A 24,600-nucleotide genomic window follows, 5' to 3' on the forward strand; every position below is an offset into this window, starting at 1 on the left:
CCTACTCATTGTCCAGATTTCTTATGCATAGCAAATTAACCAATAGAAATAACTTAGTTTTATTATGATCCGTTTTTCTCAGTTGTAATTGATTCTATAGAAGAGACTGAGACGTAACTGATTTTGACTCTGTAATTCCTACATTTAGTTGGTTATCAAGGCCTTGTTAGTTTTACTTAGAGACTAATGACATAATTACCTGTTTCACCTCTTCTGACACCGTCATAATCTACTCCTTAAGTGGGCTATTACTGCTTTAAGAGAAATGAAGTGTTCCTGCAAATTTGTAACTGGACTTAATCAGAACTGACTTAAATATTTAATATTTTATATTTAATACACTTGAGGTTCTTTGAGCTTCAGGACATGTAGGCTTCTATCTTTACTAATTTTGGAAAATTTTCAGCTATTTGTAGTTGTATTTTGTCCCCCCTCCTTCTTCCACTATGTTTGTTACACTTTTTTCAAATACTTATTATAGTGAGAGTTTACAGAGATTTCTTTTCATTCTTTTATTCATGCACATTTTCCTCCCTCCTCCAATTCCCTTTGTAATACTTATCCTTTTCTAGGCTGTTAAATGTCATACATGTTATTTCTAAGCATTCTTGAGGTTGTCCTTCTTTTCACTCATTCCAGTGCAGTGTTCATTCTCTAGCCTTTCTTTTCTTTCTCTACCCTCACCCCCAGTCAGTTAGTGTGCTGTAGAGCCTATTCAACAGACGTGAAATACCCTGTGGTGGGGTAGTGAGAGAGCCTCCTTGTAGAACTCTTAGTTTGGAAATACACAGACATACAGATAAATGATCCTGAATGAGATGTGTTATGATAGAAATGTACATAGTATATGTGAATACAGAGGGGACACATAGTCAATTCCCAATTCTTTGGCTAGTCAGGATCCCTGTAATGTGGTTCCATCCTCTAATCCATTTGTTGTTGATTGAGGTTGAGTCGAGCACGACTCAAAGTGACTGTATGAACAAAAGACCTAATGCCTTTCCATAACTATTGCCATTTCTCCAAGTTCATAGAGTTTCAGGAGATGTGGTTTAGGAAGTGGATGCTGCTCCTGCTTCCAAACATATTTTACAACTGGGAGATTCACCAAATACTGTCCACGTTGGGAAACCATTATGGTATTTGATACCCAGTGGCACAAGGTGTAGCATCACAGAAAACCCAGGTTTCTTCATACAGCATATTGACAAAAAGATTGTTCAAAGTGGAAGAATGTTCCTCCAGTTATAACAACACTATTCTTACTTAGCAGTGGATAAGTGTCAAGTTGAATACAACTCATAGCAACCCTTGCATGAAAGACCTAAACTCGGTTCTGTAACTAACAGTTAGGAAGTGGATGCCTCTCCTGCTTCCCAACCTGAATCAATCTGGACACTCCTCCAAACATTGTACATGATGGGTAACCACTATAGTATTTGGCACGACTATGGCACAGTGTTCAGCATCACAGCAACTAGGGAATGAAAATGAACGATGAACTTAAGAGTTCGGCTTAGACTAGGCACAATGAGGTTTTTTTTGTTTGTTTTTGCTTTTTACAGCATTAAACATACTGGATGGCTTTACATGCTAATGCTGATATAGGCTATCAATATAGTAAATATTTAGCATGAAAACCAGACATGAAACAGTTCACCTTTAAAACTACGGATTCAAGTTAAAATCCTGACTTCATTAGATGGGAAAACATTGCTAGTCTCAAAAAAACAATCTATCCTCTTTAGCGACATCTTGTATATGTGCAGAGATTGACACTCAGATTTACAGAACAGTTTTATTATTTGCCAAGTGCTTTTACAAACATAATTTCCTAAATATGGTGGGCTATTAAATATTGCTGGGGAGGGAGAAAAGGATACAAATTAATAAATAGATAAGTTGGGTGAAGGAAGGCAATATACAGTGAGAGATTGATGTTTGTTGTTGTTGTTGTTAATGTGCCGTCAAGTTGCATGTTACTCATAGCAACCCTATCTACAACAACCTTAAATCCTGCTCTATTCCTTGCCAATCTTATTGTCTCTGACACACCATAAGACTAATTATGTTGTTGTGTTAATTGCATTAGTCATTTGTAATTAATATTATTAAAAATGTCTATGAAAGAGTGAACAAAAACCCCAATGATTTGCAAACTTTCCATCAAACTATTTTTTTTAATGTAATATTAATGCATTTATAACAGGGGTCATGTTGTGTCCAGAGGGGCAAAAATTGGTTCATGAGGAGTAAAAGCCTTAGGCTTGTGTATATAAAGCCCAAATATACATGCAGTATATAAACACAATCCATGGTTTGTATTAAAATTTTGTAAATGGGGAAATAAGGAAAAAGGGTATTAAAAGACCTCTTAGAAGTAAGCACTAATGAAAAAAGACTGAGAAACATTAATTTATTGCCAAAATAAATCTCTCATCTAAGCAAATAAGAGTCCTCATTAGTACACAATATTTTTCTTTTCTTGACTTTATCTTCTTCCTTGCATCTGAAATTTATTCTAGTCCAATATTGAATTTATTGACATCTTTATGGCCTGATGCTGTTATGTACTGTAAAGTTGGAACCAACCCATAGCTCACCCTTGAGCAGCTTTTCAGAGCCTATAAATCGCACGAGAGGAGGTGGTCCAACTTTCTCCCACAGAACAGCTGGTGGTTTTGAACTGTCACTGGTTTGGAAACACAACTTGTTCTACAATAACTGTTTCTCTGACTTTGTGTCTCTTAGTGGGTTTTCTTTCATTTTTCCCTATACTGACACTTTCAAGTCCTTTTGTTTTGGTGGATTTTTCCTCCTTAGCTCTTGCTTTCTTTACATTTGATCTGTTTGGTTATATTTTCTCATTTGGCTTTAACAGTTTCAATCAATAGGTCATGCGTGGTCTCTCCCTCAAATTCTTTAAATGTAAGGGCCTGCTCCTTCGCAGTATTAACTGAAAGATCAGTGAGTGAGTGAATTAACTATGTAGGACATTTTCAGGGTTTCGAAGTTTTTAAGGCACTTTCATGTTCTTTGTCTTGTTTGATCCTTAATCGCTCATATGCCGTATATAGGCAGCAGTTGTCATAGATGAAGAACTGGAGACTCAGAAATGAGATTTGCTCAGAGTCACATAGTTTGTGGTAGCAGAATCTAGAATAAGACCTAGGCTAGGTCTGTGATTTTTTTTTTTTTTTAAATTCAAATTTTGTGTGAGTTTTTTTGGTGTGTATTTCCCGCCCCAGCCCCCAGCTGGTCTATAAATTGCATGGGAAAAGATTGGCTGTCTCTCTAGAGTCAAACTGGGAGGTGCAGCCTTTGAGTTAGCAGCACACAATTCCCTCTGCACCACCAGAGCGCACTCATGTGCTTCTAGTGCATACCAACCTAATTAGAGTGTTAACTAACGTATGTGCTGTATTTATTGAGCACCTAATAAATGAAAGAACTAAAGGATTTCAGAAGTAATGGGGAAGAGGAGATAAAAAGTTTTGGCTCATACTCTCAAGGACCTATTTTAGAATTTGAGAGAAAGTAAAAAGTGAGCTGTACTATAATGTTGCACGTTATGTACTGTGGAGTTGGAACTGATTCATAGCTGACCCTCTAGTGGGTTTTTAGAGGTGGTAGGTAGATCACATTTAACAAAATTTCCCATCTTTCTCCCACTTAGCTAGCAGCTGGTGAATTCAAACCACATGTCTTTGTGTTGGCAGAAAAACTCTTTACCACTAAGCTCCCTGTACTAAAATAATTGTTATTAGGTGTCATCGAATCAAATTATAGCATCTCTGTGAACAACTAGTCCCTGTCCTGTGCCGTGCCACCCTTCTTATCTCTGGCACACTTGAGCCCATTGCTGTAGTCACTGTTCATCCATCTTGTTAAGAATCTTCCTCTCTTTTATTACCCCCCCCCCACCTTTCCAAACATGATGTCCTTTTCCAAGGAATAACTTCTCCTAGCAACATGTCCAAAGTATGTGAATTGAGTTTTGCCAACCTTTCCTCCAAGGATGCACTTTTTTCTAAGGAGGAGGATGGCAGTACTGTTTCCTCAAGACCTATCTGTTTGTTCTTTTGGCTGTCCATGGGATGTTCAGTACTTTTCTCAAGTACCACAAATAAAAGTACTCAATTCTTTTTTTGTCATACTTATTCATTGTCCAAGTCTCAGATGCATAGCATATGATTAAGAAGACCATGGCCTGACTCTGGAACACCTTAATCTTTAAAGTGACATCATTGCTCTTCAGTACTTTTAGAAGTCCCTGACAGTGGACTTGCTCTGTGCAGTATGTCTCCTGATTTCCTGACAACTGTTACCAAAAAATGTACTGTAGTGGGGGGAAAGTAAATAATTGTGAAGGTCAAGGATTAATTGTAAAGTGTTAGGTAATTGATCCTTGTAGAAAAATTATTATATAAATGTTGGGGTGGTAGTGTGGGAGGACTTCTATTCAAAATAGCAAAAAAGAAGGTATGGCATCTGTTCATGAATGAGCAACAGTTTGAGTGTGTTTGGAGTATTGAAATACTTTGCCATGGAATAATAGATGAGACTGAAAAAGTTGTTTGAGTTAATGGTAAGGAATTGCACTGCCAGCACAGAGGTGTGTGTTTCAGGTCCACCAGCTGCTGCATGGGAGAAAAATGAGCTATCACTTCCCAGGTGATTGAGGGCCTCTGAAAATCCACTGGCGAGTCAGCTACAAGTCGGTTCCAACTTGATGGTACAGCAACAGCAATATATGTGTTAACAATTTTAGAGTTAAATGACCAGAATCCCAACTTGAACTCTTGTTGTTGTGTACCACAGAGTCAGAGCTGACCCTTAGCTGATCCCTCAAGCAGGCTTTCAGAGGCAGTTAATCACACAGAAGGAGATTGCCCATCCTCCTCCCGCAGAGCAGCTGGTAGTCTAAAACTGCGTCTTTTGGGATTGCAGCACGACTTCTTGCCACTAGACCCCAGAGCTCCCTACTTGAACCAGAATTCCAACTTGAACTAGTTTTAACCAAAAAGGAAATTAAAAGAACATTGGGGGCTTCACAAAAATCTAAGAAAGAATTACACACAAACAAAGGTAAAGACAAGGAAATATATATATTGGGTTAAGGACTTGAAGGAACACAAACACCGTTCACTTACAATGTCTGTTGGCCTTGCTTTTATTTTTCCCTCCTCTCCTTATTTCCTGAAGAATTACATTCTCTCCTACCTCCCCCTCCCTCTCGACTCCCAATTGTCCCTTCTTACTAATTTAGCTCTTGAAAAAGAATTTTCTTAACCTGAATCCCAATATTGTGAAAGAAAGGCTATGACACAGGATAGATCCTTTTAATAGTACATGTTTTAAAAAAGAAGTTATAAAAATATAACAACACAACATTTTTTGAACAGTTAGGGAGTAGGTATTTTTCTAGCTTTGTGAAATTACTTCCTCATAGGGTTAAAATAGTAATACTTTACAATCTTGTGACGGATCTTCTAGATAAGGAAACTAAGGTTTACAAGGGAAGTTATATAGCCAGGATTACATAGCTTGTATTTGGTGAAGCCAAAAGTATTTTAAAAATATAGAAGATGGGAAGGGATAAAGAAATTAGAGGGGACTTCTACGTAGTCTGATGCCTAAATCACAGTACTCTCTAGTTAAGACTATGTATTCTGAAACCTGACTTTCTGGATTTGAATCCTGACTTTACTATTTACAACAGATGTGACATTAAACAGTTTGTGTAAACTTTTTTGTGACTTTGTTTCCTTGTCTCTAAAATAAGAATACACCACCTCTTCCTTTGTATTTATGATAATACTAAAGAATCTACTTCCGGCTAGGGGTTCACATATTAACAACATACGTCTGATAATAATGAAACCAAGATGAGAGTACCACTGACTGATCGTATGTCAGCTTGATGGAGTCATAATCTGTTATTTGACAGTTGTGTAATGATCCTCCATTTTGTGATCTAAAATGGTCATACTCCCATTTTTTGCATAACACTTATATTTGCAGATTTACTAGGTCTTTTGGAACCTGACCACGTTAAGAAGTGCATGAATGTAATGTTACTGTCAAATGTCATTGAGTACAACTTACAGCAACCCTATGAACAGCAGATCTGACCTTTTCCCTATCCTTTACCATTCCTCATCATCTCTGCTGTATTTGAACCCATAGCTGCAGTCACTGTCCATCTTGTTGAGAGTCTTCCTCTGTTTCTCTAATCCTCCAAAGAGAACTGACTGCACTTTTCCCCAAAATATGTCTTTTTGGGGTTTTTTTTTTGCAGGCCATAGAATATTCACTACTCTTCTCCAAAACTGCAATTCAAAGGTATCAGTTCTTCTGTCATCCTTAATCATGGCCTGAATCAGGTGCCTCTTAGTCTCTAAACCAACATCATTGCTCCTAAGTATTTTGAAGTCCTTGATAGCAGACTTTCCCAGTACAACACATCTTTTGATTTTTTAACTGCTTGTACCAAGAATGTTGGTTCAAGTAAGATGACATCGTTGACAGTAGTATCTACATTATAGGGGTTGTTAACAAGATGAAATAAATGAAAAGTACTTAGGTTAAAACATTAATGGCCCTGAATTAAGTTTCAAATATCAGAATTTCAGATATTGGGGGGGGGGGCACGAAATGGCAGAGAGTAAATTATCCAAGAAATAATGCTTGAATAAATGTGCGTTGAGAATTTCCAAGGACTTCAGAATTATAGGAGACAACCAGTCTAGATTTAAGACCGGTTTGGAAGCAGGAGTGTCATCCACTTCCTAAACAGCATGCTTCTGAAAACTCTATGAACTTGGAGAAACAATGATAGTTACAGAAAGGCCATAGGTCTTTTGTTCATAGGGTCTCTATGAGTTGTGCTCGACTTGACAGCAGTCAACAACAGCAACTTAAACTAATGAAGAAGCAGATAATACTTTACCATTAATAAAAAGTACTGTTAAGAAATATAATTCTTTTATACTATTTGACTTGGCAATAAATCTTTTTATACACTTGCACATTGAGTTACTCAAAATTTTTTATGTACCTTTTTGTGGGGAAGGAGGAGAGGATGGTGAATAAGATGATAGAAAAAAGCTCCTTCATCTGTTGTAACACGAAGTCTACAGATAATATCTTGACAAATCTGTATTGATAATGTGAGTATATTATTTAGCAGTGCACAAAGTAAATGTCATAAGAGATAGCAAAAAAGGTTAAATATTTACCATCTACCTTTTAAAGCTATGCATGTATTACTTTAAATGATAGTAAAGATTTTTTAAAAAAAAAATGCACCTAGATCGTAAATGCACATGAATTAGAAGCACAAATCTGAAAGATCAGCAGTTTGAACCCATCCTCTACTGGAGAAAAAAATGGGGTGATAGTCTTTAAAGAGCATAGTCTTGTAAACCCTTTGGGGTTTACCTTGTTCTGTAGGGTCTTGTTGAGATGGCATTGACTTGAGTTCAGCAGGTTTGATTTTTAAAAGAGAAGCCAGCGATTTTAGCTCTGCTTCTAAAACAAGTCACTGAATTAATTTGTGAGAAATTTGACCAAAATTTTTAAGTTGCTAGCTCCCTGAATGAAGGAATTTTTACTAATACCTACTTCTAGTGTTCAATTCTAGACAGGTTTAGCTACTTAAGTAAAATACTTGCTGCTGTTAAGTACTGTTGAGCTGGGAGAGATCCATAGCTGACCCTCCAGTGGATTTCCAAAGGTGGTAAATTGCCCATCTTTCTCCCACAGACTGGCTGTTGGATTTAAACTGCCATTATTTCAGAAACAGGAAATAAAAAAGAAGCTGTGCAAAGACTTAATAGCTTTTGATTCCTCATGCACATCCCTACTTCATGAATAGAGTTGTATGACCAGTAGTTGTTAGGTTCTATTGAGTTCTCATTCATAAGAACTCTGTTATAGCAGAACAAAATTATTTCCTAGCCCTGCACCATGTTCACAGTCATTATATTTGCTTCCTTCATTTAATTTTTTTTGAGGGCTTTCCTCTTTTTCCATAATCCACTTTACCAAGCATGCTGCTCTTCTCCAGAGACTGGTGCTTTTTGAGAACATGCACAAAATGAGATTAAGACTTGTCATCTTTGCTGCTAAGCAGTATTTTTATTGTAATTATTTGAATACAGGTTTGTTAGATTTTCTAGCAGACCATACTCGGTATTCTTCAGCAACATCATAATTCAGGTGCCTTCATTCTTTGATTTTCCTTAATCATCATTCAGTTCTCACGTGCTGTGACCTCATTAACTTAAGCTGATTATATTGCTACTGAATGATATTAGAATCATGGATTTTTTAAATTTTTAAATATTTTTTAAAGAATTAAAAACATTTATTCTCTTATACTTTAGAAAATAAGTTCAAATTTAGCATGTCAGTTCTAGGAGAAGTTCCTCTCTGAAATGTATTGACAAATGTAGAAAAAATTTTAAGAGAAATTAGTTGATACAATGAGAGTTTAAAGAATCAAGATTGTTACTAATCTAGTAGGGAAAGGTATTTGTATGTGATTGATCACTTGAGTTTTCAGAGAATGAATATTTGCATAAGATTAGACTATTTAAAACAACTTCATATTATATACTTTGTATTTTCATTATTATCATGTTTAGAAAAGCTGTGAATTGATATTTTCTACCTAGTTGATAGTACTGTTTTCTGTTGGTAGAATATTAATGGAAAAACATAAAAATACGTGATGTCTCATGCTCTCATGCTAAGAATAATAAAAGCGTTCATAGCTGGAAATAGAGAAACTCAACTGTACTCTTAACCTTCCTGTTCAGTAGCTAGGCTACCTGCCTTTCATTTTTTTAATCTTCTCTTTCTGTAGTGTTTTCAGTCTCTCTTATACTCTCTTCTCCATACCTAGCACTCCTGTGTGGGAACCCTTATGATTCATTAACTTCTGGTTGTTATTGTGCACTGTTGAATTGGATATGACCACCCAGCAGTCTTTTAGAGGTATTTAATTCCTTGGGGCAAGATTCCTCACCTTTTTCCCACTGAGCATCTGGTGGATTTAAACTGCGTACATTTGGGTTGCCAGTGCAACTCCTTACCACCAGAGCTCCCTATTGAATGTTGAATCATACTTTATTTCATTTTCTGTTGATCCAGAATATTATTCTTTACTTTTCTTGAACTCTAATAGCATTATCTTCTGTTAATGGTATTTTTATAATAAGCTTTCTCTCTCAAAACTGGAACCTATCTTCTGTCCTTCAGTGTATGTTATACAGACTTGTTTAGAATGGTTTTGTGTATGTGTGTTTAAATTCTGTTGTGGTAAAGCATGAAACAACAAATTTGCCACTGTAACTTAATTAAAGTATACAATTCAGTGATATTAATTATATTCACCATATTTCCCAGCCATCAACATTATTTCATCAAAAGTTTTTATCACATCATTTAAACAGAAACTCATTTCCTCTTAAGCAAACTACTCATTCCTCTCCTTAACCCTTGTAAACTAGTAGGAGACTTGTTTTCTATGCATTTGCCTATTGTAGATATTATATGCTATATTTGTCATTTTGTATAATACTTAATGCAACTACTCAGCATAACGTTTTTAAGAGTGAACTATGTTGTAGCAGGTATCAGAGCATCATTCCTCTTTAATTAAGGCTGAATAAGTGTATGTACCTCATTTATTCATTCATCTTTTTATGGACTCGGGTTATTACTATATTTTTACTGTTATGAAAACTTTTTATTTAGTTACATAAATATAGTCAAGATTCTACAAAGTGCATTTTTAAAAATGAAAGAGTTTTGTTTAATAGATTAATAATCTTGTCTGGCCTTTTTATAACCCTTTTGCTGTTACTACCATATTATTGTGAATCTTCCTGACAACTGACATTTTTATTTTTGTCTTTTAGTCTTACCTCCAGTATTAGTGCCTCGTCACAATGAATTCAATCCACAGCATAGTCTTCTGGTTCAGTTTAGGAACCTAAGCCACAATGAGCCACATATGCCACAAAATGCTACGTTTCCAGATTCTTTCCACCAGCCCAACAACACTCCTTTTCCTTTGTCACCAAACAGCCCATATCCCCCTTCCCCTGCTAGCAGCACATATCCCAACTCCCCTGCAAGTTCTGGACCAGGAAGTCCATTTCAGCTCCCAGGTAAGAATTTATTTTATTGGTTCCCCCCCCCCCCAAAAAAAAAATCTGTTCCTGCGATTTAATAGTTGATACTGTAAGCACTCTGATTGAGTGCCAAGAACTCACTATTTTCAGCTCTTATTTTTCTTTAGTTAGTTGTTTGATTCCTAGGAGAATTTGGATTTTGTTTTTCTAAGTACTATCAGACTAGTATATATGTTTACCAGAAAAAAATTATAAAGGCACTAGCCTTATTTTACTTAATGTTTTTATATAATTTAAAATACTAAATGACTCAGGTGGTTAAGCATGAGATTATACCAAATGGTTGGTGATTCACATCCACCCAGAGGCATCTAGGAAGTTAAACTTGATGATCTGCTTCCAGAAAGTTACATCTTTAAACTTGGGATACTTTTACCCTGTGCAGCTGGGGTTGCTGTAAGTTGAAATTGATTTCATGGCACCTAACAGTAATAATACAGCACCATTTATTCTGTGTGTGGTGGAGAGCTGCTATAGTGATGCAGATTATTGTTAAATCTAATATTTAAAAGAGCCATATGAGATAGATATTATTCCTGCTTTGCAGATGGAAAATGAAATTTATAGTCAACCTGGTAATAATACAGAATACTTTGCTTAAGGTCAAATAGCTAAGTGGAGATTTGGACTCACCTTTTGTTTCTTTCAACTTTATTACATTACCTTTCCAGTCATTGTAGGTTTAGGTAATTTAAAATTAACTTCATTTATTTTTAAGTAAGTAACTGATAAATTGGTATTTTTTTGTGTTGTTTTGTTTGTTGTGGGTTTGTTTTTGTTTTTGTTTTTAATTGTAAAAAGTAGAAGGATAACTAGTAAAACATGTATGGGGATCCAAGGGAGTAGAGGGTGGGAGCAGAAAGGTAAGAATGGGTAGTGATGAAATCATAGGGTTTCACAATTTGGTGGGTGGAAGGAGTGGGTAAAGGAAATGAGAAATATCTGGTGGGGATCAGAAAAGACAGGGTAATGAATGGTGAGCAAAGTCTGAAGGTGACTTATTTATTTATTTACAAAGGGATTGTCATTTTTATTTGTGGGTTTCCCATTTGGGAATAGGGGCACATACTCTCTAGCTACATCATATTGAACAGGGATGTTGCGATAAAAGGGAAGGGGAGCCAACACTTTATTAGTGGTCTTGAGTTGAAGCTGCATACCTTCTTGTTCAGTTAGAAGATATTTTCATGATGTATTTTGCCCTCTAGAATGCAAGATGTTTGCATGGGTGAGTCCAGTGGGAATGTTTGGCTGAACTTTGAGGCTCCATCCACCTTCACTTTCTTAGCTGGAAGTTATATTTCCCTTTTGTCTCTGGAACTGGGATAGGGGTTCAGGTTTCTGGAACAAGACTCAGTGTTCAAGTTACATATAGAAAATGGAGCAAACCTAGAGAGAACAAACTTGTGAGTTACAAAGTAAAGTTCTTTAGAGTTGTTACTTAAAGGTGTACTGGAGGAGGAGACAGAGTAAAGTGGCTTAGATTTCTCATACACACCAGGCAGCTCTCACAAGGGGCTGGATGGTTTGCCCCTGCCAGGAAGCTCTCCTCATCCCAGGAGCCGTATTGATCTCCCCAGGGGTTGGGTGTCCCCCTCCCCTAAGGCTCTTTTGAGGTCCTGACCTTGAACCTTGCTGAGGACAGAACTTCTGGCTCCAGTGCCACCATCATCACCCCCTTCCTCTCTGTCAAGAAATTTAATTGCAGTTGGAAGTAGGTATTACTATTTTCCCCTTCCACAAATGTAGAAGGAGCTTCCAGAGTGGTGAACAGAATTGCTCAAGGATGAAAAAGTAATAAAGGCAATAGAACAAGCCCTCAAACCAGGGTTGTCTGAAGGCTGGTTGTGAGGTGACAGGGCTCCTCTGCAGGCATAGTCTTGCTGAAGATTATTTTTAAAATGTCTAGAAGAATGTATTCAAGTGACATGCATCTTTTGCCTTTTGAGTACCTAAACTGATATTTTTGGAAAAACACATTATTAATAGCTTTTATAAAATTTTTGTTAATGCTATGTTATGGGTCACATCATTATGCACTCTTATCAAGAAATACTAGAATGCCTACCATCTTTTAGGCACCGTCATATGTAAGTTTATTCTTTATGATTCTCTATAGCAACAAATGTGAGGCTGAACACTGTGACACGGATGTGTCAAATGCATTAATGGTTGGCTACCAAATGCAGACAGAGAGTGGGGTGGAGCTCCCCAATGAAAACAAGCATGGAAGGAGGAGTGGCATCTACTTCCATAATAGCTTGCCTCCGGAAACCCTATGAACCTGGAGAAAGGATGAAAGGCACCCAAGCGTTGAGGACTCTCCTTCATAGGGTTGCTATGAGTCGCCTGCGACTCGACGGCATTTAACAACAACAACATAGCAACAAAACATCCATTAATGTAATTGTAAATTTTATTCCTTTTATGGAGAATTAAATAGAAATTTCAGCTTGTTATTAGGAATTTGTTTAAAAACTTTACAAAGTTATTGTACAGTCAATGTAAATTAAGGCCCTGTCTGAAAAATATCTAGTCGAAACCTTGGCATGAAAGACAGATTGTCAGTATATTTGTAGTTATTGAGACAAAGAAGCGTTAGTATAGCTTTTGGAGATAATTTTAACAAGTTTGAAGTAAAACTATTTTCTGTTTAACATTGCGTTTCCTCAGAATCTGAGTACAAAGGTGCCATTTTTTTTGAGATTTTCAGAGTTTCATGAGCGCTGATAGCATTGATGGCAAACATAGAGGAACATGGTTTTATTTCTGGTTTTAGACAACAGTGTATATAGTATGTGATGATCTTGAGTATCTAGGTATATTCTCAAACAAGGATTACTTATGTCCTTGAAATTGATTTGTAATAGCAATTAGTTTCCCTAAGCATGTGATTCTTAACAAATAAAGGCATAATTCTTGGCTTTCAATTATACTTTTGGTACTAAAACTAAACTACCAGAGATCTGGGTAAATAAATGCTGCTTTCCATGAATATTCAGTGTGCTGTCTTTCTTTTATCTCACTTGTGACTAGACTAAAATCATACTTTTTTTTTTTTGGTGTATTTAATATTCAGTAATGAGTTCTGCAAGTAATCTTAGGATGAATGTTTAATGCCTTTGGAATAATAAACTTGAGCAAAATGAAAATTTAGCTATTCTTTTAGGCCCCAACTTATCTCATTTTCTTTCTTTTAGCTGATACTCCTCCTCCTGCTTATATGCCACCTGATGATCAGTTGGGTCAGGATAATTCCCAGCCTATGGATACAAGCAATATGATTCCTCAGATTATGCCCAGTATATCTAGCAGAGGTAAGAGAAGCATTTATCATTATGTGTTCTGTGTTGTTTTTGCTTTATTAAATTTCTTCTTGGCCACTTGGGGAAAAAAAAGCAAAACAAAACACCACACCAAAAAATGGCTTTATAAAGTCTAGTTTGTGTACCATAAAATTCCCATTTTAAATGTAGAGTTCAGTGGCTTTTAGTAAATCACAGTGAGGTTCACCAGGATCACAATCTGTAGATTTGCCTTTTCTGAGCACTTTATGTGAGTAGCTTTTTGTACTATCTCAGGAACAGGTTTGAAGCCTGAGTACTAATGACCAAAGGTCAGATAAGAAGATATTAAGACTATCATTCGTGAATAATCCAAAAAGTTACTGCAAAGACAGAGGAGGGGGGAGAAAAAGACCAAGATGGATGTCAGAAGAGACTCTGAATATTACACAGAAAGAGAAGCCAAACAGCTATGAGATATCATCTCACCCCAGTCAGAATAACAAAATTTAACAGAAAAGCAAGCAACAACTGCTGGCGAGGTTATGGAGAAATTGGAACCCTTACTCATTGTTGGTAGAAGTATAAAATGATACAACCATTGTGGAAGTCAGTATGGTACTTTCTCAAAAAGTTGCAAATAGAGATACCATTTGACCTAGCAATTCCACTACTGGAAATATACCCCAAAGAGACCATAACTGACACCCAAGCAGATGCACACCCATGTTTATCGAGGTTTGTTCACAATAGCAAGGAGTTGGAAACAACCTATGTGCCTATCAACAAACAAATGGATAGAGAAGCTGTGGCATATTCACACAGTGGAATACTACACTGAATTGAAAAACAAGGAACTCATGCAATATTATTCAAAATAGGTGACCCTGGAGGACATTATGCTGAGTAAAATATCTCAGTCACAAAAGGACAAATACTGCATGTTTACATATACAACATATGTTGTAAAACAGGACTGACATTGGGGTTCAGGTGAGACTGAGAAAGATGGGTTTAGTAATATATACTGCATTGAAACATGTGAGGGAGAAAGTGGTTTAAAAGGGATAGGTGATTAGGTATTTTTGTCGTGACAGGAGTCCAGAGCTAGCAAAGGCTGCATAGTGGAGTGGACCTGGGGAGAGGGACTGTAAAACAATGAAAGAATTTTTCTTTTACTTTTCCAAGAGGGTAGTGTACTGGTGGTGAGGATTGGGAGGAGAGAAAAGTCCAACAATGAATGAATAGAAATCCAAAGTCTCTGTAAATTTTCATTGAAATTAATAATAAACAACAACAACAACAAAAAGAGAAGCCAATGCAAAGGGAAGAAATCTAGAAGTTAAACTGAACAGAAGATTTCAAAAGGTAACACTGGAAGACAGAGCAAAGTATTATGATGAAATGTGTAAGGAGTTAAGAGTCAGAAAATCAAAAGCAGATGAACTCTCTGGGCATTTCTTAAGCTGAAGGAACTGAAAAACAGAGTTAAGCCTCAAGTTGCAATACGTTAGGATACTGAAAGCAGAATGTTGAATGACCCAGGAAGCACCAAAAGAAGATGGAAGGAGTACACAGAGGCACTATTCCAAAAAAGATTTTGGCTGACACGGAAGAATTTCATGAAACAACATATGATTAAGAGCCTTTGCTGATGAAGGAGGAAGTTCAAGCTGCTCTGAAGGAATTGGCAAAAAACAAGATCCTAGGAATTGATGGAATACCAGTTGACATATTTCAGCAAACAGATGCTGCCCTGAACACGCTTACCAGGTTATGCCAAAAATTCCAAAGGACACCTGGCCAGCTGAGTGGAAGAGATCTGTATTTATTCCTATTCCATAAAAATGTGGCCCACCAGGCTAGAAATTATCGAATGATAACACTAATACAACACACAAGCAAAATCTTGCTGAAGATTATCTAGAAATGACTGGAACAGTAGTACATAAGCAGAGAACTGCCAGATGTGCAGACTGGGTTTAGAAGAAGCTGTGGCACTAGGGACATTATAACCGGCGTCAGATGGATCTTAGCTGAAAGCAGAGATACCAGAAGAGCTCTTATCTGTGTTTCATTGACTATGCAAAAGCATTTTTGTATGGATCACAACAAATTTTGGGTAACCTTGAGGAGAGTGAGAATCCCAGAACACTTCATTGTGTTCATGTGAAATCTATAGTTGGACCAGGAAGCAGTAGTCAGATAAGAGCAAGGAAACACTGCCTAGTTCAGAATCAGTAAAATGTGCATTGAAGGATGCAGCCTCTCTCCATACCTTTTCATTCTATATGCAGAACAGATCATTCAGGAGGCTGAACTTTAAGAAGAGGAATGTGGCATCAGGATTGGAGGAAGATTCATCAGCAACAACATTATGCAGATGACATGACCTTACCTGCTGAAACTGAAGAGGACATGATGCATTTGCTGCAGAAAATCAAGGACTGCAGCCTTCAATATGGACTGAAGCGCAACATCAAGAAAACAAAGATTCTCACCACTGGGCCTATTGACAGCATCATGATAGATGGAGAAGAGATTGAGATTGATGATAACTTCAGCTTGCTTGGTTCCATAATCAACACTCTTGGCCCCAGCAGTCAAGAAATCAAAAGATAGATTGCATTGGGAAAGTCTGTTGTCAGGGACCTCTCTAAAGTACTCGAAAGCAACAGTGTCAGTCTGGAGACTAAGGTGTGCCTGATCCAGGCCATGGTCTTTGCACTTACTTACTATGCATCCAAGAGCTGGACAGTAACTAAGGATAATAGAAGAAGGATCAATGCCTTTGAGTTATGGTGCTGGAGAAGAGTGTTGAACATAGTGTGGGCTGCCAGGAGAACAAACAGGTCTTCCTGGAGAGGGTGAAACTGGGCTGCTCTCTGCAGCAAGGATTTTGAGGCTTCGTCTGACATACTTTGGGCATATTGCAAGGAGGGACCATTCCTTAGATAGGGACATCATGCTTGGAAGAGTGGAGGGGACAGCACAGAAGAGGAAGACTCAGTATGAGATTAATTCACTCAGTGACTGGAACAATGGCATTAGGTCTGTCAGAGATGATGAGATTGGCTCAAGACAGGGCAGGTATCAGAGCTAATATGCCATAGGGTCACTATGAGTTGCAGGCGACTTGATGGCATATAACAACAACAACAACAACAGTCTTTACAGGGAGCTCTGGTCACCCTAGTGGATAAGGAATTTTGCAGCCACCCCAAAGACGTGTGGTTCAAATTCACCAGCTTCTCCACAGAAGAAAGGTGACCAGTTTCCTTCCATGTGATTTACAGTCTCTGAAAACTCACTGAAAGGTCAGCTATGAGTAATTTTTTATTCGATGGCAGTGAGTTGGGGGTTAAAGTCCAAATTTTTATGTTGAAGTACACTTGTATATCTTTTGAGTATATACCTAGGATTAGAATTACAGAGTCATATTGTGAGTTTATATTTTAAGAAAAAATACCAGCTGTTTTCCTTTGTACGTTCTCATCAAAATTGTGCATGTGTTCCAGTTTCTTCACATTCTTTCAGTGCTTATTATTATCTCTTTTTTTAATTCTAACTAACCATTCCAGTGGGTGTGAAATGATACCACATTTTGTTTCTGATTTACATTTCTCTAATGAATAGTGGCATTGAGCATGACATTATGAGAATGGCACAGGGTATAGGCCAAGATTGTTTACAGGATCTCTGTGAGTTGTAGGGTTTTTTTGGAGGGGTTTTTTTGTTGACATATCTGTTTATATTTTTGCCTATTTTTTAAAATGTTTTTATTGTTGAGTATATACACAGCAGATGGATGGTGAAGAGATTGAGATTGTTCACAGCTTCAGTTTGCTCGGCTCCGCGGTCAACACTCTTGGCACCAGTAGCCAGGAAATCAAAAAACGTATTGCGATGGGAAAGTCTGCGGTTAGGGACCTCTCTAAAGTACTCAAGAGCAACGGTGTCTCTTTGGAGACTAAGGTCCGCCTGATACAGGCTATGGTTTTTGCAATCACTTGTTATGCATCAGAGAGTTGGACAATGACTAAGGACGACAGAAGGAGAATTGATGCCTTTGAGCTGTGGTGCTGGAGAAGAGTACTGAATGTACCATGGACTGCCAAGAAAACAAACAGATTCCTCCTAGAGAGGGTTAAACCAGGCTGCTCCTTAGAGGCAAGGATTCTGGGGCTTCGCCTGACATACTTTGGACATGTTGTAAGGAGAGACAGGTCCTTGGAGAGGGACATCATGCTGGGCAGAGTGGAGGGACAGCGCAGGAGGGGAAGACCCTCTATGAGGTGGATTGATTCAGTGACTGGGGTAATCGGGATGGGTGTGTCAGAGGCAATGAGACTGGCACAGGATAGAGCAGGGTTTAGGGCTGTTGTACATAGGGTCGCTTTGAGTCACATGCGACTCGATGGCACATAACAACAACAATGAATAGTGGCATTGAGCATGACATGAGAATGGTGCAGGATATAGGTCAAGATTGTTTACAGGATCTCTGTGAGTTGTAGTTGACCGCACTTAATAACAACAATAAGTAATGATGTTGTGCATCCCTTTATGGCTTTTTAGTCTTCTGTAGGTTTTTTGGGTTTTTTTTGTTGACATATCTGTTTATATTTTTGTGTATTTTTTAAAATGTTTTTATTGTTGAGGATATACACAGCAGATGTAATAGCAGTCAACAATTTTGTGTGTACAATTCAGTGACATTTGCCTGTTTTTTTTTTTTAAACTAGGCTGTTAGTCTTAGTTGTAAGAGTTGTTGATATATTTTAGATAAAAACAAATTAGCCTTGTTTCTAGTCAGATTGGTTGCTATCATAGTGGCTCTGTGTGTTATAGGGTAGAACTGCTCCATAGGTTTTTCTCGGTTGTAGTCTCTACAGAAGCATATCATTGCAGTGCTTCTGAGAGGCTTTGGTGTTAGATTTGTTGTTCATATAAGCAGTCAAGTTGATTCTGATTCAAAACAACAGTAGAGAACAGAACAATCCTGCCCCGTGGGCTTCTTAGGCTTTCATCTTTATGGGAGCAGATCATCACTTTTGATTGCTCTTTCTTGGGGTAGCTGGTAAGTTGAAGCTAGGGCTTCACATTTGTTAAAAATCATTCATTCATGGTTAACAGAAATAAGGACACTATGCTTGTTGCATGACAATAAATCTCTTGTGCGTGAGATTTTAACCCAAGTAGGAAATAGGCAGAAGGAGACCTGCTACACAGTGGGAAAATTTGGTGCTTCAGATTCACTCTCTTGGTAGAAGGATGAAGCAGTTTGCTTTCTGTAAGGTTTACTGACTTGGAAACCCATTAGAGGGTTACTATGAGTCAGAATCAACAGGACTACATGGGTTGGTTTTTTTTTTCCATTTTAGAAAACAGTCAGATATGCCCTGATACAACTGACTGTTCTTCTTTGCATGTCTATCATGGCATCATTTTTGTGTAGGGCACTGCTGTCTATATTCTAGTTGAGTGAAAGTCCAGGGCTCCAGGAAATTTGATTGGTAATCAGATGTGTATACTGTCCTGTTTTTCTTAGTCATGACTGAGCTATTTTGAACTGCTGACATATAATTTTGTGGCAGGATCTTAAACATACCACCAAAGCCATTTTTTAGGTTCCTTGTCAGGTGCAACCATTTTTGCCACCCAGGGACTTTCATATTCTGGAAGGAATTCTTTTATCAGATACATAATTTATAAATCTTTTCTCTCATTTTGTGGCTTATCTTTTCATTTGCTTTATTATGATCATTCGACCTCAAAAAGTTTTGAATTTGTATGTAGTGCACTTTCTTTGTCTTCTTGAACCATACATACTCTTTTTTTTCAAAATTTCTTTTTATTTTATATTGGTTTGCATACTTAAACTGTACTTTTGATACTTTGTGTAAGAAATCTTTCTCTATCCTAAACTAAGGTCATGAAAATTTTCTCCTATTATTTTCTACAAGGTCTATATAGCTTCAGCTTTTACAGCTCGGTTTACCACTCATTTTGAGTTAGTCTTTGTATGTTGTGAGGATTTTAATTCAAAATTTTACATGTATTTATCTGGTTGGTTATAGCATTTATTAGAGTATTATCGCTATTGAATTGTCTTGGTCATCTCTGTCAGTATATGTTGTGTCGTGCCATTGAGTTAGAATTGACGCCTAGCTGATCCTCCAGGGGCTTTTCAGAGACTATAAATCACACTAGAGGAGATTGCTCATCTTTATCCCATAGAGCAGCTCATGGGTTTGAACCATCTGCCTTTGGACTATCAGCGCAACTTCTTACTACTAAGGCGGCAGAGCTCCCTTGTTGGTATATTGATGTTTGGTGTTGGTGAGTATGACTTAGAGTGATCCTGTGAACAACACATCTGAACCCTATCCTTTCTTGTGCCATTCTCATCATCTCTGACACTCTTGAGTCCACTGCTGCATTCACTGTGTCAATCTTTTTATTGAAGATCTTCATCTGTTTTTGCTGACTATCTACCTTTCCAAACATGATGTCCCTCTCCAAGGAACAGATTCTCATAGCAACATGCCAAAGTGTGTGAGACAAAGCTTTGTTATTCTTGTCTCTATGGAGCACTCTGGCTGCACTTTTCCCAAGACACCTCTGTTTGTTCTTTTGGTAGTCCATGGATTGTTCAGTACTCTTCTCCAATACCACAGCTCAAAGGCATCAATTATTCTTTGGTCTTCCTTATTAATTGTCTAGCTCTCAAATGCATAGGCAGTAATTGAAAAGACTATGGCCTGAATGAGATGAACCTTACTCCTCAAACTGACATCATTGCTCCTCAGTATTTTAGAGAGATCTGTGACAGCAGACCTGCCCAGTGCATCTCCTGATCTCCTGATTGCTGGTACTGGTATATGTTGCTGTTGTTGTTAAGTGCAATCAAGTCAAGTACGACTCATAGCAACTCTGTGAACAAAAGATCTGAACCCTGCTGTATCCTGTGCCATCCTCACACTTCCTGACACACAAGAGCCCATTCAGTCACAGTGTCAATCCACCTGGTTGAGGGTCTTCCTTTCCTTTGCCAATCCCCTACCTTCCCAGCATCATGTCCTTCTCCAAGGAATAGCCCCTCCTAGCAACATATATAAAGTATGTGAGGCAAAGCCTCATCATTCTTTTCTTGCCTTCAGAGAGTACTCTTGCAGCACTCTCTCCAAGACATGTCTGTTTGCTCTCTTGGTCATTCACCAGGTGTTCAGTTCTCTTCTCCAACACCACAGCTCAAAGGCGTTCTTATCCTGTCATCCTGTTTGTTGTCCAGCTCTCAGATGCATAGCAAGTGATCGGAAAAACCATGGCCTGAATCAGACACACATTAGTCCTCAAACTGTCATCATTACTCCTTGATAATTTGGAGAGATCACTAACTGCAAATTTTCCCATTTTCTTCAGCTTCTCGAATTATTTGCTCAGCATACAGATAAATAGGTCTAGTTACAACCTTGATACATACCTTTTCTGAATTTAAACCATTTGGTAGTCCCTTTTATCTTCTCAGACAGCTGCTACTTAGACTGTGTATATGCCCTCACATGAGCACAGTTCAGTGTTTGGGATTTCCATTCTCACTGTTAGCCACAATTAGTTATGTTCTTCACAATAAGGTGCTTTTACATACTCAAATTGTTGTGAAAATATGCACACCAAAATATTTGCAGCTACAATATCTTCCACATGAAATTCACTTTCATTTTCTAAACTCTACTGCCACTATTAACATAAACTTCATTCTCTGGTGGCCTATTTTATAAAGGGTTATACCGCCTACTTGAAAGCAGACATTTGAATCCACCAGCTACTCCAAGAGAGACAGATTAACAGTCTTTGTGTGATTTACAGCTAACCTCAAACCTGATAAAATGTCTGCTGAGTTTGTTTGGACTTTATGACAAGTTAAACTACCTTATTCTGTGCTTCTTCTCACCTTTGGAAATGATGAATCATTTCATTGGCACTGCCAAATCTTCTCTCACTCCAGCAATCATGTATGCAACAGAAAGAAATCATTCCTCATCATGTGCCATCCTCACAATCTCTGCTTTGCTTAAGCAGTTTGTCAGTCCAGCTCATTGAAAGTCTTCCTTTCTCTCACTATGCCTCTTCTTTACAAAGTGATGTCTTTCTACAGAGACTGATTTCTCTTGATTACTTGCCCACAGTATGGGAGACTAAGGTTTTACCAGCCTCACTTCTTAGGAGTATTCTGGCTATACTTCTTCCAAGACCAATTTGTTATTTTGGCAGTATATCTCAAACGCATTGCCATCTATTGGATTTCTGAGGCTGTAAATCTTTTATTTAAATAAATTTTTTTTACTAATTTACTTAGAAAGTTTGTATGCATTGGGTTGTTGTTTTTTTCACACTGGATCTTCCCCATTTCCTTTACTTACCTCTTCCTCCACCCATCACATTGTGTGACCCTGTGATTAACTACCACTCCATCCTCACCCCTCTGCACCCCTACTTCTGCCCTTGGATCCTCAATCTCTTTCTATAATAACTATTTTTATACAGTATTTGTCCTTGCTGGACTGAATTACTTCCCTTAGTATAATGCTCTCCAGTCCCTCCCAATTTAGGTAGTGATTTTCAGAATTATTGCTCCTGCATGCTGCATAGTATTCCTTCGTGTGAATGTACCATAAATGCTCAATCCATTCAATTGTGGTTGGACATTTGGGCTGCTTCCATGTTCTTGTGTTGGTGACTAACTCTGCTATGAACATTGGTGTGCAAATCTCCATTTGTGCCTCAGTTCTCATTTTCTCAGGGTATATTCCAAGCAGTGGAGTAATGGGGTCATATGGAATTTCTGTGTTCAGTTTTTGAGGAAGTGCCAAACTGTGAGACTATAAATCTTATGGAAGAAGACCTCCCATTTTTTCCCTAGGAGGTACTGATGGATTTGAACTTCCAGAAGTGCTTGGACTTTTAGTTAATAGAGTAGCACCCTGTACACTGGCCGTAGATCACACAACCAGTGCTTTTTGGATATTTGGGGGTTTGTATATGTGGATTGTGTTTAATTCTTACTGAAAAAATTTAAAAAAATACCCCAGATTCAGTGCCATCAAGTTGGAACCAAGTTATGGCTGACCCTCCAGTGGGTTTTCTGAAGCGGTAAATGGCATGGGGAAAGAGACTGCCTGTCTTTCTCCTGTAGAGTAGTTGGTAGATTCAAACTATGCACCTTTGCTTTTGGCACAACAGCTCTCTACCACTAGGCCACTAGAGCTTCCAATGGTATATAACAGCAGCCGTACAGTTAAGTCCCTTGTGATTAACTGCCTCTGAAAAACTGCCAGAGTATCAGCTGTGGATCTGTTCTGACTCAGTGGTACACAACAACAAAATAGGCTAGCTATTCTAAATTTAAGCCTGGATTAGATTTTGCAGGAAAAACAATTTAAGTTGTGAGATTTTCTTATTTTTGTGGTTCTTTCATTTTTAAATTGTCATGGTCAAGTCTATTTGAGGCATTTATATTTTTTTGTTGTTGGAGACTTTATTAAGTGAAGTAATAGAAGAGTTTATTTTTCAAATAGGTTTCTGATAATCATTAATTAAACTTTCTTTCTGTTTTCTTTTTCCAGATGTTCAGCCTGTTGCCTATGAAGAGCCCAAACATTGGTGTTCAATTGTCTACTATGAGCTGAACAATCGTGTTGGGGAAGCTTTTCATGCATCTTCTACCAGTGTATTAGTAGATGGATTCACAGATCCTTCAAATAACAAAAGTCGATTTTGCTTGGGGTTGTTGTCAAATGTTAACCGTAATTCAACGATTGAAAACACTAGAAGACACATTGGAAAAGGTAAGCTTGTTATTTCCCTACACTTGGTTGAATTCTATCATTTATTTGACCTATATGAACTGCATCTTGTACAGTATTTTGAGCATTCAGAGACTACTAAAGCATGCTTTCTTCTCTCAAGTTGTGAATGTTGAAGAATCTGGTAATCAAGTAATCATTCCTTTCTCCTTATCTTGCTTTATCTTCATCTTGCTGAGATAGAATTAGAAAAATATCTATATCTATATCTTAAGTATCATCTGACTGGAATATTGTTATGAGCTGTGAAGTTGCATGTGACTCCTTGAGACCCTATGTACAACAGCTCTGAACCATACTCTCTCTTTAGCCTGCCTCATTTTCTCTGACACACCTACCCCCATTACCCCAGTCACTGAGTCAGTCCTTCTCATCAAGGGTCTTCCTATCACACATCCCTCCACCCTCAAGCATTATATCCCTCTCCAAGGAGTGATCCCTCCTGGCAATATGCCTAAAGTATGTCAGACGAAGCTTCAAAATCCTTATCTCCAACAAGCAGCCTGGTCTCACCCTCTCCAGGATGAACCTGTTTGTTCTAGCAGTCCATGGTATATTCAGTACTCTTCTCCAGCATAACAGCTGAAAGACATTGATACTCTTCTTCGATCATCCTTAGTCTTCTATCATCTTTAGTCATTGTCCAGCTCTCTGATGCATAGCAAGTAATTGCAAAGACCATGGCCTGGATCAGGCGCACCTTAGTCTCTTAGACTGACATCATTGTTCTTCAGTACTCTGGATTGGGTCGTAACAGCATATTTCCCCAGTGTAATCCATCTTTTGGTTTCCTGGCTACTGGCACCAAAAATGTTGAATATGGAGCCAAGCAAGCGGAAGCTGTTAACAGTCTATCTCTTCACCATCTATCATGATGCTGCCACTAGGCCCAGTGGTGAGAATCTTTGTTTTCTTGATGTTGAGCTTCAGTCCATATTGAAGGCTGCAGTCCTTGACCTTCTGAAGCATCTGCCTCAGCTCCTCCTTTGGAAGAAGGTTTTAGGAAATAAAGTTGTGTCATCTTCATAACACAGGTTGTGGATGAGTCTTCCTCCAATCCTGATGTCACCTTCCTCTTTGTAGATCCCAGCCTCCTGGATGATCTGTCCCACATATAGATTCAAAAAGTATGAAGATAGGATACATAACTGGCATACACCTTTCCTGATTTTGAACCATGCGGTGTTTCCCTGCTCTGTTCTGACAGCTGCCTCCTGGTTCAAGTATGTTGTTGTTGTTGTT

General features: G+C 38.0%; 1 protein-coding gene across 3 annotated transcripts in view; it reads left to right on the forward strand.

The window, feature by feature from the left end:
* SMAD5 (SMAD family member 5) overlaps positions 1-24,600 on the forward strand; it is a 34,384-nt gene that overhangs the window by 3,651 nt on the left and 6,133 nt on the right. Inside the window, exons 2-4 of one of the 3 annotated variants that reach the window (XM_006899487.1) lie at positions 9,930-10,181; positions 13,406-13,522; positions 23,119-23,340. In XM_006899487.1, the coding sequence (XP_006899549.1) occupies positions 9,930-10,181; positions 13,406-13,522; positions 23,119-23,340 (591 nt within the window). The remainder of the gene's footprint in view (positions 1-9,929; positions 10,182-13,405; positions 13,523-23,118; positions 23,341-24,600) is intronic. The other 2 variants (XM_006899488.1, XM_006899489.1) reach the window with 2 other exon arrangements.

This window comes from Elephantulus edwardii, unplaced genomic scaffold (genome assembly GCF_000299155.1).
Source record: "Elephantulus edwardii isolate Elephantulus edwardi_28Jun2011 unplaced genomic scaffold, EleEdw1.0 scaffold00259, whole genome shotgun sequence".
Classification (NCBI taxonomy): domain Eukaryota; kingdom Metazoa; phylum Chordata; class Mammalia; order Macroscelidea; family Macroscelididae; genus Elephantulus; species Elephantulus edwardii.